Raw genomic sequence first — 17,919 nt, 5'->3', positions numbered from 1 at the left:
GAATTCTGAATTAAGGTATAGGTGCCAGTACAGTAATCTTTTATATATATACACACACACACATATATATACGTACATACATATACACACACGTACATATAATCTTGTTTATTTTGTTGTTGAGAGTATACATAGCAAAACATACATAGACCAAATCAACAACTTCTACATGTAGTGACATTGATTACATTCTTCGAGTTGTGTAACCATTCTCACTTTCCTTTTCTGAGTTGTTCCTTTCCCATCAACATAAATTTATTGCCCCCTGAGGTTCTTATCTAATCTTTTGAGTTGCTGTTGTCAATTGATCCCATAGAGATAGTTCTTAAAAGAGCATAGTGCTCAAGGCAGGCATTTTTTACTAGTTAAGCTTAACTGTTATATGGTGTTAAGATGACTTTGGGAACATTTTTGGTTTAAGGTTTAAAGATCATCTCCAGGCAGTAGTTACAGGGGTTCCGCCAACATTCGTAGCTCCAGGAAGTCTGGAGTTCCCTGAGAATTTGGAATTTTCTTCTGCATTTTCTCCCCTTTGATCAGGATTGTACAATAATCTTTTTAGAATTCTGGTATCTAGTTGCATAGGCTTGCCAGGTGTGGGTAACGTGGTCACGTGAGTAGGCATTACCACAGACAGAGAATCTACACATTTTTCCACCATTGCTGTTGATATTGGCAAATACTGTCTCAGAAATGGAAGAAATACATGCCCTTCCTAGTAATTTTAGGAACAACCAGATGAAAGGTATACCTTGGCCCTAATTTGCAAACTTGCAGACATGATCGTGTCAGAGGGTGTGGCTGTGACACAATAAAGTGGTGCCTTTTGGTTAGGGCATGCCCTGGTAACCTGTTTACTAATGATATTATTTATGGGTTTGTCAAGCCAGTGGAGATCTTTGTGACTTATAAGAGGGAAGGTGATGGAAACATCTTAAGAAATTGATTCTAAGGTATCTTCCCAGGCCTTTAGTAACCACTGGACTTGAAAGTAAGTGATAGTTTTACTCATATCTGGTCTTGAGATGGTGAATTTATTTATTTCAATGCCAACTTTGATTAATTGGTAGCATTGCTTGGAGCAGTTTTGAGAAGGATTCTGAGACTATACCTGGGCTTAGTCGGAAAGAAGACTTGAAAAGATTATCCCTATCTGCCATGGAATGGAAAGCAGGAAAGGCAGCATGTCAGGCTAGCTCACCCCCTTCTTTTTACCTCTATTGCTTATATGTAATTTTGGCTCACCTATTAGAAGGCAGGCGCTCCTTGGAAACTCTATGGGGCAGTTCTACTCTGTCCTATAGGGTCGCTATGAGTTGGAATCGACTCGACGGCACTGGGTTATTAGAAGGCACTGGAAACCCTGGTGGTGTAGTGGTTAAGTGCTACAGCTGCTAACCAAGAGATCAGCAGTTCTAATCCACCAGGCGCTCCTTGGAAACTCTATGGGGCAGTTGTACTCTGTCCTATAGGGTCGCTATGAGTCGGAATCGACTCGATGGCAGTGGGTTTTTGATTATTAGAAGGCAACCTCCAGAACAGTACCGTATTTTTATACAAATAATGTGCACCTTCTGTGTTTGTTTACCAGCTGTGCCCTTCCCCCCATGAGGAATTTTCATTAGCGCTGCTATGCCACTTTTTTTTTTTTATGTTGCTTTAAAAAAATTTAGCATAGCATGCTTATGAAAAAACACCTCGCTGGGGGAGGGCACAGTTAGCAAACAAACGTAGAAGGTGCTTTTTATTTGCATAAAAATACAGTAACGTTACATATTTGGCATCTAGCTAGCACTGTAGTAGACTCATCATTTTTTAGTAAATGAGTGGCTGAATAAACTAAGGCTAGAATGTATGAATGAACTGTCTAAAGATTTGCAGAGAGAGGGCAGGGAGGGATCAGGTACCAGCTCCCTAACACACAGTGCTCTAAGTCCTACTGGGTGAGCATTTACAAGGCCTGGGACGCCAAAAGAGTATAGTTCGCACCCTGCCCTCAGAGAGCTTCCATCCCGGTTGGGAGGAAAAGACGAACATGTTTGAAACGCTTAGAACTTGTATGATAGGATGGATTGGAAGAAAACACTAAAATAGCTAGTTTGGTCCTGGAAATGGACGGCATAGATGTGGATGCAAAATGGGGCCTTAACCTCTGTTATTCTGCTGTGTCTGTGTTTTGCACGTGACAGCCTCTTTTTCTCCATGGTAAGATGACCCCCTCCCCAACACACACACCCCTTTGCCTCTCATTTTTGGTGTCACTAGGGTGGAATATTTTGACTGATTAAAGAGTTTTGTTTCAATTTAAATGCCGAAGTGAAAATGAGCCATTATTAGTAGAAAATAAATGTCAAGCAGATTTTTTTCAAGCTAAAGTCGCAACGTCTGTTTCTAGAGAAATTATAACATCTCTGAATTGACTGAAAGCCACAGAAAAGCTTTTATATTATAAGCATTAGTGCATTTTGAAAAGCTTTATGCTAAGTAATTGCCAGCCTACGCCCGGAAAGAAAAGAAAGACATACTTGTCACAGCATGTATCTGTCGTTCAGGGCGCTCAGTTGAATGTCTGGGGCATGGGCTCCGGACCCCAGCTCTCAAGGCCGGCATCTCCTCCTCACCAACTGGATCGCCGGTTACTGGCTTCAGTTTCCTTCTCTGTAGAATGGGAATGATGACCATCCCTCCTAAAGCCTTCGTGAGGATCAAGTGCTCAGCCTGGTACTTGGTCCTTAGTGAGTGCCCAGTTATTGCTGGCTGTTGTTAGCGTTATTGGTACAGCTACTGTTAAGTGTGTTTATATCTTTTTTGAGGGGGGGATGACTCAGCTTCACATTAGTGTTTTAATATTATTGTACACAGTGATGGTTAAAGAGTTTTTATGGTTTTGCTTTCATACAGGTTGAATGTAATTTTTACAAAATTTGATGAAGTCCAAAAATCTGGAAACATGATCCAATCTGCAAACGGTGAGTAGAAAAGGCAGTGCAGCCAGTCCCTGGGTTGTGAACCTCCGACTTTCGTACAACCCATTGGTGTGAGCGAACCCCTGCAAAGCCTGTTAGGTTAAAATTCTAGGTACATACACACACCAAAACATTATTATTATCATTACTGTATTATTACTTTAAAGATATTTTAATGTATCTGGAAGTTTCTCTTTAATGTTGTTTTAAAAAAAAAAAAGTATAGAGAGGTACACTATTTACTGGTATTTGACTAAGTGACATTAGATACAGCCCATACCTAACTCTCCCGACTTACACACAAATTTGATTTAAAATCATATTTAGGAACGGAGTTTGTCAGTAATCTGGTGACTGCCTATAACTCTGCTTTTGCTTTTTCACTTTTATGTTAGTAATGCTTATGGTGTTTCTGGACAGCTGAATTAGATGTTTTTATTAAGGGTTTATGAGTCTTAAGATATAACTTCCGTTCACCCACTTTCCGAGGCCGGAAGCTGGAGTCATCCACGTTGAATCCGTTAGCTAATCTTGTTGGCTTTACTTTAAGAATACACCCTGAGGCCAGACATGTCATTATGACCACAGCAGCCCTCCTCATGCAGGCTGGCGTGACATTTCCCTGGGCTCTGTGGTACCCTTGCTTCTACTCAATCCCCACACTTATGGTCTGTTTTCATACAGCAACCAGAGTAATCCTTTTAAAATATAAGTTGGACTAATGTCAGCCTCCCACTCAGAATCTCCGGAGGCTTCCCATGACACACAGGTGACAATTCAGTGGCTCAGCAGGCCTTGTGTGATCCGGCCCTGACTACCATTCTGATGTCACCTTGCATCATTCTACCCTGGGCTCTCTCTGCTCCAGCCACTTTAGCCTCCTTGCTCCTTTGAACACTCTGAAGCATCCCCTGCTTATCATTCCTTTGGCCTGAGACACTCGTCCTCTGGGTGTCGTTATGGCCCTCGCCCTCACTTTGTCCAGATCTCGGCTGAAGTATCACTTCATTACAGAGATGATACTGAATAGCATATGCCAGCCACTCTCTCTTCCTGTACCTGCTTCGTTTTGTTCTTAGCATTTACCACTAGAAACTATTTGTTTACCGATGAGGGCAAGACCTTTGTTTTATTTCCTTTCTTCTCAGTGCCTCAAAAAGCCACTGACGTATGGTAGATACACAATAAATACTGTTGAATAAATAAAATAATGACTGGAACTTGAATTACAATCTGTTGTTTCCAGTTTCTGAATTCCTCTCACTATGCCTTGTAATGATATTTGAGGACAAGTGGCTAGTTCTTGTCATTCCAGGGAGTATAAAAAGATGGGAGTGAATTGCTGTATGACTGACAAGCCGTTAAAAAGTCATTTTGTCAACAGGAACTTTTTATGACTTGGAATACCTTTTTGCATCATAGCTATTTTAAGATAGTAATCTTAGATTGTAGTGTAACGTTCAAATTTTGAATATCTTGAAGTTGTAAAAAATTTTGAGTCAACAGGATGCGCGTAATTAATGTTACCGATTGTACATGTAAAAAACGCTAAACTGGCAAATGTTTGTATTTTTACCACAATTAAAAAAAGAAGTTTGAGCTTTTACCTGAAGTGATTTGTCACACAGGGCAGAGCAGGTACTAGAATCTAGGACTTTTGACTCATACTTTGCTGTGTACCTACCATGATTTGAAACAGTTGTTCTTTTCTGTATTTCCTGGCAAGTCCAAAATCAGTATGTCAGGCAGCAGGGTAGAGACGCCTGCAGACTTGTCAGGCAACAAGAAATGTGAAGGAGCTCAGGCAAAATGTCTATAGTTTGGAGATAGAACACACCCCCGGGAAACTCTCTTTTTGCTCTTAGACCCTTAACTGATTGGTTGAGGCTCACACACATTGTGGAAGGTAGTTTGCTTCACTTAAGGCCAACTGATTTAATCACACGTAACTACTGTCTCTCCATAGTAACCACTAGACCAGTGTTTGACCAAACAGCTGGGCACTGTAGCCTAGCCAAGTTGACAGATGAAAGTAACCATCATACCACCTATATAAACTATTTTCTTAAATGTTTATCTCTGACATAAACCTTGCCTCAGAGTTGTTACTGTTGGACGTTTCCTCCTGTATTTGAGACATGCACCTCAAACCAGACTTCTACTCTATTTCCTGCTGAAAGACAAAACACAAAACAATGAAATGTAACTCCATCTTAGATCTTTTCTGTGCTTCCTGTATCAGTACCTGGCCCTATTACCAACCCAGACATGTAATAAAATCTTAGGAGTCATCTTTGATACCCACCTCTTCTTCACGCCCCATAAACATTAGCATTTATCCCTGTGGATTTTAACTCCCAAGTGTTTCCTAAATCTGCCCTCTTCTCCCCGTCTCCAGCAGTCTCATCCAGTCTGCAGTGACTTTTTGCCTAGGCTGTTCAGTTACTCTGCTGAGTTTTCCACTGCTTCCGTTCTTGCCCCTCCAATCTACTCTTCTGTTTCAGAGCTTTGCCAAAGTAAGGACTGACCTCCTCCTCTGGACAAAAACTGCTCTGAGGTCAAAGAGACTGAGACTCGTGAAAAGATTTGCCATCGCCCCGTTGTTTGCACAGTGTTAGACAGTGTTCAGTTTTACCTTTGCTGGCATTCGACTTTGGTTTGTGAGGTCTTCATTTCTCAGAGGCCTGAGCAGTTCGACCTCTACTTTCTTGGTGTGGACACAGTTCATACTAAACTCTGTAGCATACCTGGGTGTTTGCCTCACAGCAGGGCGGTGTTCTGACACCCCTCCCTTTTACATTCTTCATTTTGGAAAATTTCAAATATAAAGTAGGTAGAATAGGATAATGAACCCCCATGTATCTGTCACCCACCTTCAACAAGTGTCAAAATGTAGCCAGTCTTTTTAGTCTCTATCCCACATATCATTTCATCTCTAAATATTTCGATATGTATCTCTAAAAGATACACTCTTAATTTAAACATAACCATGGTACCATTTCTACATTAAAATTTTTTAGTATAAAGTACAGTAGACAGTTCAGATTTCTCCAATTTGTGAGCCTCTTTATCACTTCCCTTGGGGCAGAAACAATGGACTGTGATGACAGACATTTGTAACTGATGACCTCATTTGAGTCAGGTTCAAGAAAATTTTTAGTGGAAACAATAAGGTAGAAAAGAAGCCTCAGCTCCTCTTCACAGAAAGTTGGCAAGCATTAACTTGCTGAAAAGCTCTACACAGGAGTTATTGGTCATCTTTTAAGGGTAGAAAATAACAATTACAATTCATGACTCCCATTTGTTTACCAAGAGAAAGGAAAAAGCATTAACATCACCACGTTAGTGATGTGGCATGTGTAGTGGTAGCAGTCTCCAGTCCCACGGAGGGAATTTTGACTAAGAGTCTTTCAGAACATCCCCTGCCTATCTCCTGCCTTTAGCACACATGTTGAAAAAGAAAAATCCTTTTATGATCCCTATTCATTGCTCTCAAGATGAAGTACAACATTCTTAACACAGGCTACTGTGACGAAGTGCTGTCTGGCCCTGCAGCCTCCTGAGCCCCGACTTTCTGTCCAGCCTCACCTCAGTCTCTGCCCCACCCCTGAAGCAAACCCCAGTGTCCTCTGTCCTTTACCACCTCTCCCCTTTGGATCTTGACACAGGATATTTCTTCTTCTTGTCTTTCTTAGCTAACTCCTATGCATCCTTCAGCTGTCAGCCCAGCTTGGTGCTCCCAGAACTTCCCAAATTGTGTCCAGCTTTTTTTCCGTTAGACACTCCCAAGCATCCCCTAGTCTGCTGCTTCGGAATTCTTCACAGTTGTTGCTACATTTGGTGATTATTTGGGCAATGTCCATCTTCTGCATTGGATTGTTAGTCCTCTGAGTAGAGGGTCTTGTGTGTCTGTGTTAGGACGTTCTAGGACACCTGACAGTTTGTCCTTTGCTCTTAGTCCAGGTGAGCCCTTTCTGATTGGCTCATTTGGCAGGAATCACACATTTTTCCTCTTTGTCTCGTAGTAATCATGAATGCATAGTAATCATGAATGCAAACATGGACACTTTGTATCTCAGGTAACTGGGTTCTTTTTTTTCCTCTACTTTTCCCATGAATTCTTATTTAGTAACTGGATTTTGGAGTCTGGAATGTGAGATGGAACTGAGGAAAGACTAAATAAAAACTAAGATAAGGGTAGAATGGTGACATGGGGCTCATATCCAGCCTCTGGGGCAGAGGGTCTGATAGTTGGAGGCTGTTAGGTTTGATAAGCACCCTGTTCACAGAGGTGCTTACTAGGTTGCCTGAGAAAACCCAAACCCGCTGCCATCGAGTGGATTCCGACTCATAGCGACTGTATAGGACAGAGTAGAACTGCCCCACAGGGTTTCCAAGGAGTGCCTGGTGAATCCAAACTGCCAGCCTTTTGGTTAGTGGCTGTAGCTCCAATCCACAAAACCAGGGTGCCCAAGAAGGGGTCTGTCAAATGGCCTGTCGCTCAGATCCTCACTTATGCAAATTCAGCAGCCTACTCTCAACAAAAGGACTCGACAAGGGGTCAGTTTAATGAGTGGTGACCTGTTTGACAAAAGTGGTTATAGTTGTTTATTTTAGAGTGAGGATAGCCATTTTCCTATACAGGGAAAGCGTAATCATAGTGTCAGTGAGAATTTAGAAGCTTCAGCGAAGGCTTCTCTCTTCTGCTTTAGTACTCTAGCTATGTTACTTCTGAGCCAGTTTGTTCATCTGTGAAATGGAGTGAATATCATGCAGAGATGTTGTACAGATTGAGATTGTACGTAAAACTCTTAGCACCATGCCTGAGACATAGCTGGTGCTCAAAATGCTAGGTCTCTCCTCCTACGGCACCACTTTAGGGGTATTTCAGTCTTTAAATAAAGAGAGTATCATTCGGGAGTAACTGTCATACTTGTGTTGTTTTCAGAGTTTTAGGTTTTTGGGGTATGCATTTGAAATTATGTTTTCTTTAAAGGAATGCTGTTTTAAGCAAGAAATAAAAGCTCTAGATTTTGAGCTGAGTTTGAAGAAACTGTTCATATCATAAGGGCAATACTTTTAGAGAAGAAATAGGTTTCATCCTGAGTTGTATTTCTTGACATAGTCAAGATTATGGTGTTCTAAGATGTTTAACTGATTTTATTTCTATAAAAACCCATGGACTAAGTTTTAAAACATGTAATAAAATTATCACTAAAACAGTAGTGAAAAAGCCACTAAGTAGTCATTTAAAATATATATATTGTGCTTTCAGTGAAGGTTTACACAGCAGTTTAAGTTCCTGTTCAACAATTTCTACACAAATCGTTCAGTGATATTGGTTGTGTTCTTCACAATGCGTGAAAGTTCTCATTATTTCCATTCTGGTTTTTCCATTTTCATTAATCTAGTTTCCCTGCCCCCTTACCTTCTCATCTTTGTTTTAAAGTAATTATTGTTTGTTTATTCTCATATAGATGATTTTTAAAAGGAACACGGTATTCACGGGTGATATTCTTTATCTTGTGAGCCAGTCTGTTATTTAGCTACAAGGTGACCTCAGGCTGATTTCAGTTCAAGGCTTAAAGAGTATCTCAGGGCAATAATCTCAGGGAGTCCTCCAGTCTCAGCCGGCCTAGTAAGTCTGGATTTTTTAATATGAATTTTAGGCTCTGTTGCACATTTTTCTCCCGTTCTCTCAGGATCCGTCTGTTGTGCCCCTGATCAGAGCAGTTGGTAGTGGTAGCCGGCCACCACGTAGCTCTCCTGGTCTCGGGGTAAATGATGCTGTGGCTTACGTAGACTCTTAGTCCTGTTAGACTAGTTTCTTCCTTGAGTCGTTGGTTTTCTTCTTGCTCTTTTGCTCCTGAATAGTAGGGACCAATAGTTTTGTTCTTAGATGGCTGCTGATAAGCTTTTAAGACCCCAGACACTACTCACAAACCAGGGTGTAGAACATAACTTTATGAACTGTATTATGTCAGTTGACAGAGATGTTCCATGAGTCTGTCCTAATCCTTCAAACTCAGAAAACCAATCCTACAGGGTATTTGGTTCTAAGTATTTGTAACTGTGCCCCCATGTGCTTTACTATATATATATATATATATGTATATTTGTATGAATATACATACATACACACGTGCATATACGTATACATATTCGTACACTTGTATGTACACACAGAGACTCACGTATGCATACGTATACATATATGTGCCTGCATACATGCATTACCAAAACCAAGCCAAACTCAGTGCCATCGAGTCAATTCCGACTCATAGTGACCCTAGGACAGAGTAGAACTGCCCCATAGAGTTTCCAAGCAGCACCTGGCAGATGTGAACTGCCGACCCTTTGGTTAACAGCTGTGGCACTTAACCACTACACCACCAGGGTTTCCACATACGTGCATGTATACCTGCCAGTACATTTTTTGGTTGTTGTTGCTGTTATTGCAAAATTACACATGCCAAAGCAATTACCAGCAGGTCATTTTTTCTTGTGTACGTCTTAGTGACATCGTTTACCTCTGTGAAGCTATGCACCCTTCACCCCTATTTGTCACCAGAAATAACAAGCATCTACCATCTAGTGAGTCAATCCCTCCTCCCATCCCTAATAACCACTGATGAGTATTAGTTTCTGTATATTTACCTTTTCATGTCGTTTTATAAAAGTAAGAATATACAATATTTTTTGTGTGTGTGCTTGACTTACTTCATCCAACATAATGCCCTCCCGGTTCATCCGTGTTGTAAGATGTTTCAGGAACTCATTTTTCTTTATCGCTGAGTAGTATTCCATTTTATGTATGTACCACATTCTACTTATCCATTCCTCTGTTGATGAGCACTTAGGTTGTTCCTGTCTTTTTGCAATTGTGAGTAGTAGTGCAGTGAACGTAAGTGCCCATATGTCTGTTCATGTCCCTTCTATTAGATCTCTAGGGTATATACCTAGGAGTGGGATTGCCGGGTCAGATGGCAGCTCTCCTTCTAGTTTTTGGAGAATCCTCCAGATGGTTTTTTACAATGGCTGTACCATTTTGCATCCCCAGCAGCAATGAATGAGGGTTCCAATTTCCCCACAGCCTCACCGATGTTTGTTATTTCTCTCTCTCTTTTTTTTCATCCGAGGTATTCTAGTGGGAGTGAAATGGTATCTCATTGTGGTTTTGGTTTGCATTTCTCTGATGGCTAATGACATTGAGCATCTTTTCATGTGTCTGTTGGCCATCTGAATATCCTCTTTGGTGACATTTCTGTTCATGTCCTTTGCAGGTTTTTGATTGTGTTGTCGTTTTGTTGTTAAGTTGTAGAAGTTTTCTGTATGTATATTTTTAGATATTAGACCCTGATCGGTTTTATCATTCCCAAAGATTTTTCCTAGTCTGTAGCTTGTCTCTTTACTCTTTTAATAAAGTCTTTTGATGAACAAAAGTATTTAACTTTTGCGAGGTCCCAGTTATCTATTTTGTTTTCTGTTGATTGTACATTCATAGTTGTGTTTGATAATGTATTACTGAAAAAAATTAGGTCCCAATGCTTTGCTCCTGTATTTTCTTCTGAGAACTTTTATGGTTTTAGACTTAATACTTACATCTTTGATCCCTTTTTTTTTTTAATTAATTTTTATTAAGCTTCAAGTGAACATTTACCATTCCAATCAGTCTGTCACATGTAGGTTTACATACATCTTACTCCCTTCTCCTACTTGGTCTCCCCCTATTGAGTCAGCCCTTTCAGTCTCTCCTTTCGTGCCAATTTTGCCATCTTCCCTCTCTCTCTATCTTCCCATCCCCCCTCCAGTCAAGAGTTGTCAACACACTCTCCAGTGTCCACCTGATTTAATTAGCTCACTCTTCATCAGCATCTCTCTCCCCCGCACTGACCAGTCCTTTTCATGCCTGATGAGTTGTCTTCGGGAATGGTTCCTGTCCTGTGGCATCAGAAGTTCTGGGGAGCATTGTCTCTGGGATTCCTCTAGTCGCAGTCATACCATTAGGTATGGTCTTTTTATGAGAATTTGGGGTCTGTATCCCATTGGTCTCCTGCTCCCTCAGGAGTTGTCTGTTGTGCTCCCTGACAGGGCAGACATCGATTGTAGCCGGGCACCAACTAGTTCTTCTGGTCTCAGGATAATGTAGGTCTCTGGTTCATGTGGCCCTTTCTGTCTCTTGGGCTCTTAGTTGTCGTGTGACCTTGGTGTTCTTCCTTTGCCTTTGCTCGAGGTGGGTTGAGACCAATTGATGTATCTTAGATGGCCGCTTGTTGGCATTTAGGACCCCAGGCGCCACAATTCAAAGTGGGATGCAGAATGTTTTCATAATAGAATTATTTTGCCCATTGACTTAGAAGTCCCCTCAAACCAAGTTCCCCAGACCCCAGCCCCTGCTCCGCTGACCTTTGAAGCTTTCATTTTATCCTGGAAACCTCTTTGCTTTTAGTCCAGTCCAATTAGGCTGACTCTTTGATCCCTTTTGAATTCTTTTTTGTGTATGGCATGAGATATGGATCCTTCATTTTTCTGCACGTGAAGATCCAGGTTTGTCAGTACCATTTGTTGAAGAGACTGTTTCTTCCCCATTGAATGGATTTGGCTCCCTTGTTGAAAATCAGTTGACCGTAGATGTTTGGATGTATTTCTGGGTTTTCAGTTCTATTTCGTTGGCCTCTGTGGCAAAGTAGTAATTTGAAGTCAACTCTCTAACTTCATCTTTGCATTTTTCCTTCTTGTTGCTAGGATACCCAGAGATCTTTCAGCTTTGAATGGCTAGAGTATAGGAGTTAAATTATGTTGTTTTATAGCTATTTCTTTCTTTTTTTTCCCCATCTCCATGTAATTAACAAATCCCTTGAAGCAAAAATTACAGTTTTTACTACCATGGGTTTCAAAAGCAAATTATTTTCTATGTAAATTCTTAAATTGTGCAGATGTGCTCATGCTCATGGCAGAAGTGGGTTTTCAGCATGAAAGAGCCAGTAATTGTAGACTAATCACTGTCCTTTATTTGCCATCACTTAATGATCTTTCATTGGATTTGATTGAAGTGAGCCCCAGGGACATTAATTTGGGTTACAAATACACACAGTTTTGCGTTTTTTAACAGAGCTAACATGTTTACAAGGAAAGGACATGCCATGTTGGTTAAATCTGTGGAAATTTAATAATAAATCTCTAACTAAAGAAAAAGCTCTAATATTTATTTGCTGACAGAACTACAAACTAGATAACAAATAGTCAAAAAATTATTGGCCTTTATTCTTGAATGAAGGAGCCCTAGTGGTTCAGTGGTTAAGTGCTTGGCTGCTACCCAAAAAGTCTACAGTTCAACTCACCAGCTGCTCCTTGGGAGAAAAGACCTGGTGACCTTCTTCGGTAAAGATTTCAGCCTGGGAAACCCTGTAGGGCAGTTGTACTCTGTCCTGTAGGGTTGCTGTGAATTGGAATTGACTTAAAGGTAGGTAACAAGAACATACTTGAATGTACCTTTGATATCATTTTGTTCCCAGTGCATCCTGCCTTATGTTTTATACTAAAATAAGTTTTTATAATTTGAAAAATGTTACTGGTTTTATTTCTAAGTTATTGCAAATGAGAAATACCGGGCAGGTGAAAACAAGTAGGCTAGGCATGGATTGTCTGTTAGGTAAGATCTGAACTGCTGATAGAGCAGCTAGGCCCAAACAATTGTTTAGAAGTCAATGGGGTTCTCTGTTCTTGTGTTAAGAAGCCAAGGTGCGATTATCCATTTGTAGCCTTTAAAAATGATGATTGAAAATAAATGTATTCCCCCACCGACCCCAGCCCTTACTTCACTCTGTTTATTACAAGGTTTGGGGCTCTGGTTTTTTGTCTTAGGAAGGTGTTAGAGTTACGGGTAATAGGCAGCAAGGCTGGCAGTTGTGGTGGGCTGTTGCTGTGCTTTGCCAAGGACACCACCTAAAATAGCTGGGCAGAGGTTGGCCTGAGACCAGCTGAAATAGCTTGAGCTGCAACTGACAGCTTACTTAGTCTTCCATTTGCAAATAAGATTGCTCTTTGATAGTATTCTAATTTAAGGCATGTGATAGGAATATCCCTATTTTCTGTTTCTTGATATGGAAATCAGTTGGTTAAAAATTTTTTAATGCCAGTTATACAGAAGGCTGTCTCACTTGAGTCGAGGTGGTGGAGAAGGTTCACCCCCTCTTCTTAAAGATCAGTGTAACATACAGCCTGGACTTTTATTTTGGAGCCGGGTGGCAGTTATCTTTGGTGCTGGATCCCGCTGAGGAGGTTGTGTGGGTGGAGAGTTGCCGATGCTTCTGTGGCTGTGAGTAGGTATAGCTTTCAGAGCATTGTTTATTTGATACCAGGATCACCAGCGGTCATGACTACCGGGAAAGGTAGGCTATTCTAATACATTCTGAAAAGCGTTTGTAATTACTGTCACGTGAGGAGGAAAACATTTAGAATACTTATAAATTGCTCTGATAACTGAAAATTATGGATGAACCTTAGAAAAATAATTGCTGTGGATGATTTGCATTTAGAGAAAAAAAGAAAAATTGTGAAAACTACAGATACATTAATATTGACCTCTCAAGGGCTAGGAGAGGGGACGTAGGACAGTGAGCTGAGGTTAGAGGTACTTTCATCAGCCTCTATTTTACATGCTTTTATTTTTTTTTCTCCTCTCTTGTGCTCATAGCATGGAGGTCATGAAAATCAATCTTATAATTACAAGGCATATTGTAAGTGTAAACTGTCCTGAAAGGGATCCGTTGGCTGGAAATGTCTTAAGATTTCCCCTTGTGCCAGAGAAGCACATACAAACCATGGCAGTGTGAGGGTGCTGCTGCTGTCATGAGAATCCTGGCTTGAAATTTATTCCTCCTTTTGGAAGATTTGCATTTTTAAAATGAAAAATTGGGAGAAAAAAACCACAGAGAGGTGTTGTTTACAAAAACCCTAATTGGTTAGCCTTCAGGGATGGTTTTAGCCTTCCCACCAAGCGAGGCTCTAGCAGACTGAAATCATTGTGGAAGAGCTGCGTGTGAACAAGGTTTGCTTCTGAAGGAGGAGTGCAAGTGGTGTAACGCGTACAGTCTGCACTGCTGTCTTGCTTTCCTTTGGGGGTGTTTTTCCTGACAGGCTTTTAATTGTTGGATTTGTTATCTCTGAAGGATATTTCCAGACTTTTCAGCTGAAGCCCGTCATATACAAGGAGGGCTGTGCCCGGTAACAGGTGTTGCTCTACCTCCTGCTGCCGCGAGATCGGCACGCTTCCAGTGAGCTTTTTCTGTTTATCTGATAGCGGATTGTTTAGCTGTTATATCCATTTTCTTAAACTAAATCTGGTTTAGTTTGGATGAAAATGGTCATGTTGGAAGATGCTGCATTTCTGCTTGCTTGTTATGCTTTTAAATTGAGAATTTAAGGTACCATGTAGTACTTGTATTGCCTACATCGTCACAGCATTCTGTTTGCAGGTTGTAGTGCTGTAGGTGATCAGTACCCGGGCAGGAGAGTTAAGTAATTCATGCTCCAAACTGATGTCTCTGAAAGCCCTTTCATTTGAGAATTTGACAGCTTGTTACTTAGAAGCAGCATTTGTCTTAAGTTGTTGCGTTTTAGTTTGTTTTTTTAAACAACAGGGCAAAAGAATTATGGTAGTCGACTCTTTTATATTAAAGGCCACGGAGGAAGCCGTCGTGGACCTGAGTTTAAAATATTGTTCTTTTGCCTGGTAATTCAAACTGCCTCCCGCCTTAGTCACAGATGTCTGAAACGCGTGCTAGAAGTGTTGCTTACTCTTACCCTAAGTAACAGCAAATGTGGTAGAAAACAAGAATTAAAAGGTACTTCTTGTAGCAGTGGCATATTTGTCTTCATCTGCGTTAAACCATGATTAAAAAAAAAAAGGAACCGTTAACAGTCTGCGAAATACAGTACCAGCGATTCTACCTAATGACTGTGTAGAGTATGTTCAAAGCACTTTCTCCCTCGTATTTTCTCTGTTTTTTTTTTTTTTTTTATGATCTTCATAACAGCTCCATCAAGAGTAGGAAGGCTTCAGGTTTTCTGTAATTGAGCTAGTGATGGGCCAAAGGGCAGAACCCTGGGCTTTGCAGTCTTATACCAGCCCTCCCTCCAGCAAGACATCTGGCCAAGCTGAGTGTTGTTGCCTTTCTGCTGCCGTGATGAAACCTTGAGTTTGTTTTCTTCTTTGATCCCAAAATTGTGCCATTTTCAATAGTTGCCCTAGGGAATAATTAAAAAATGAAAGCAGTCGGAGAGATATTATTAAAACATGCATCATCAGTACTTCATAACCAAGTTTTAGTCCCTTTGAAAATGTGATGTTTTTCGTTAAGAGTTCGCCATGTGGATGGGATGGAGGAAGAGGTGAGGAAATTATCATATAAACATGATGAGTTTGTTTTTAAAAGCAGCTTGGTGTTGTGGAGGGGAAGGCAGAGGGGGAATGGACGGGGGCCTTAACTGAGAAGCTGAATTTTTAATATATGTGGTCCGTTTACTTCTCAGAGGATTAAAATTTAAAAATTCATGTTGAGGAATTGATACAGGGTGGTCAGCTTTAATTTTACCAAATATAAGGAAAAAAAAAAAAAACAAGATAAAAAACCTAGATACAATTACAAGGCATATTGTAAATATAAGGGGTCTTGAAAGGAACCATCTGTCATAACCATTTCATAAAGCAAGGGGCATTAATACCAATAAAATATTAAGAAAGATTTGAATATAAGTGCTAGTTCTTTAAATGAAATAAACTTAGCTTATGAAAAATTGACCAGTTTTTCCTTATTTTTCTGAGTTTGATGCAGACAGGTGTAGATGATCCAAAAAATGTCACCAGGCCTCTAATTGGCCTTTGGAACTACTGTTCTAGGTGACGGGAGCCAGTGGCAGATTGTGAGTGGACAAGTGCCTTCAGAGCTGGACTGAGTGAGGGCGTGGACTTTGGAGACTGCATGTGAGTGGCCAGTGCACTGACCTGTGACCTGGGCTGCTGACTGCGATGGCCGGGCTCAGTTTCCTCATGTGGTTGGGGTGATGATAATTGCTGTACCACTGGGAGGCGTAGAAGAGGTGGTATGTGTAGACAGCTTGGCACAGGGCTGGGCACATGAAAGCCGTGCTGTGTGAGACAGGTACATGGCACCCTCCTGTGGCTTTAGACAACTACTAGCAGGAGGTGAAAGTTGGACTCAGGTTTAAAGTGTTGAGGTGGATTTACATGCAGAGATACAGAGAGCCCTCTTAAAAAACAAAAAGAAGAAAGAACCCAAGATGTGCAGTCAGATGTATAATAAGATCTTTTAAAAAGAAACTGCCACCCAGTACCCAGATCTTGGTTTCTGACATTATTTTCCAGTCAAAGGAATCAGCGTTCCTTGCAGAAATGGCTAATTCTAGGCCTGGGCAGGGAAAGTATAAGATGAGCCTAGCGTATCTTGTAGTGCCAGAAAGTAAGGAAGTGGTCAAAAAACAAAACAGAACAATGGTGGGGGTATGTCAGAGGGACGTGAGAGCCACTGAATGAACTCCCAGCGGCCACAGCGGGGACACTGAGCAACACAATAAATAAAGTACTGTTGGGTTATAATCCAAAGTGTAAAGTATATATCCGCGAATCCATACTGATATAAATAGGATTGAATAAATATATGAGTGGGAGAGAATAGACAAATCTCGTGTTCAGAAGACTTCCAAGTCATGTAAATATTCCACCCTCAAGGAGGGGAGCATAACTCCTAATCCTTTAGTGTAGGTGGCACATGGTGGCTTGCTGCCAAACAGTACAGTATGGAAAGGGGGAAAAATAACTTTACATTGGAGAAACCTGGCAAACAGACCTCAGTCAGGACATCAAGGTCAGCATCAACAGTCTTGTTGGTAGCGTGTAACCTTGATATGATGTGATGAGAATGGCAGTTTACCCCTTTCGTCTTCCACAGAAAAAGCCTATTACCACTGTCTAACTATGACAAAACATCAGACAAACCAAAATGGAAGAATAGCCTATAAAATAACTAACCAGTCCTGAAAACTGTCAGGGTTATCGGAAACAAGGAAAGTCTCAGAAACTGTCATAGCCAAGAGGAGCCCAGGGAGACATGACAAGTAAATGTAAATACGATATCCTGGATGGCATTGTGGGATGGAAAAACGACAGTAGGTGAAAACCGAGGAAGTCTGAATAAACTGTGAACTGTAGTTAATAATAATGTGTTAGTAACCAATAGCACTAAACAATTTGTATACACATTGTTGAATGGGAACCTAAACTCCTATGTAAACCCTCACCAAAAACACAATAAAATATTATTAAAAAAAATAATATGTCAATATGAGTGATAACAAATGTACCATAAAAATAAAATACTGCGGAAGTCGGGGCCAAGATGGCTGACTAGGTAGACGCTACTTTGGATCCCTCTTGCAACAAAGACTCGGAAAAACAAGTGAATCGATCACATACATGACAGTCTACAAACCCTGAACAACAAACACAGATTTAAAGAGTTGACATGAGTGACAGAGACGGAGAACGAACAACTACGGGGAAGCAGCGACTGTTTTCGGAGCCTAGAGCCAGCATCCCAGTCAGTGATGGCTCAGAGACAGCAATCGATATCAAACCACATAAAGAAGCAGACCATGACAGCTTCTACAACCCCCCAAACAAAAGAATCAAAATCTTTCCCAAATGAAGATACAATCCTGGAATTATCAGATAAAGAATATAAAAAGCTAATTTACAGAATGCTTCAAGACATCAGGGATGACCCTCAGAAATGAAATAAGGCAAACTGCAGAAAAAGCCAAGGAACACACTGATAAAACAGTTGAAGAACTCAAAAAGATTATTCAGGAACATAGTGGGAAAATTAATAAGTTGCAAGAATCCATAGACAACATTCAGAAATCCAAAAGAGTA

At 40.7% G+C, this 17,919-nt stretch overlaps 1 protein-coding gene across 1 annotated transcript in view; it reads left to right on the top strand.

Moving 5' to 3' along the window:
• The window catches only part of CLASP1 (cytoplasmic linker associated protein 1), a 373,393-nt gene that overhangs the window by 161,769 nt on the left and 193,705 nt on the right, over window positions 1–17,919 (top strand). The window contains exon 8 of the mRNA XM_049889062.1: window positions 2,902–2,969. Coding sequence (XP_049745019.1) covers window positions 2,902–2,969 — 68 coding nt within the window. The remainder of the gene's footprint in view (window positions 1–2,901; window positions 2,970–17,919) is intronic.

This window comes from Elephas maximus, chromosome 6 (genome assembly GCF_024166365.1).
Source record: "Elephas maximus indicus isolate mEleMax1 chromosome 6, mEleMax1 primary haplotype, whole genome shotgun sequence".
Lineage (NCBI taxonomy): Eukaryota > Metazoa > Chordata > Mammalia > Proboscidea > Elephantidae > Elephas > Elephas maximus.
The sequence above is the reverse complement of the archived record's forward strand: the minus strand, read 5'-3'. Positions and strand labels throughout refer to the sequence as shown.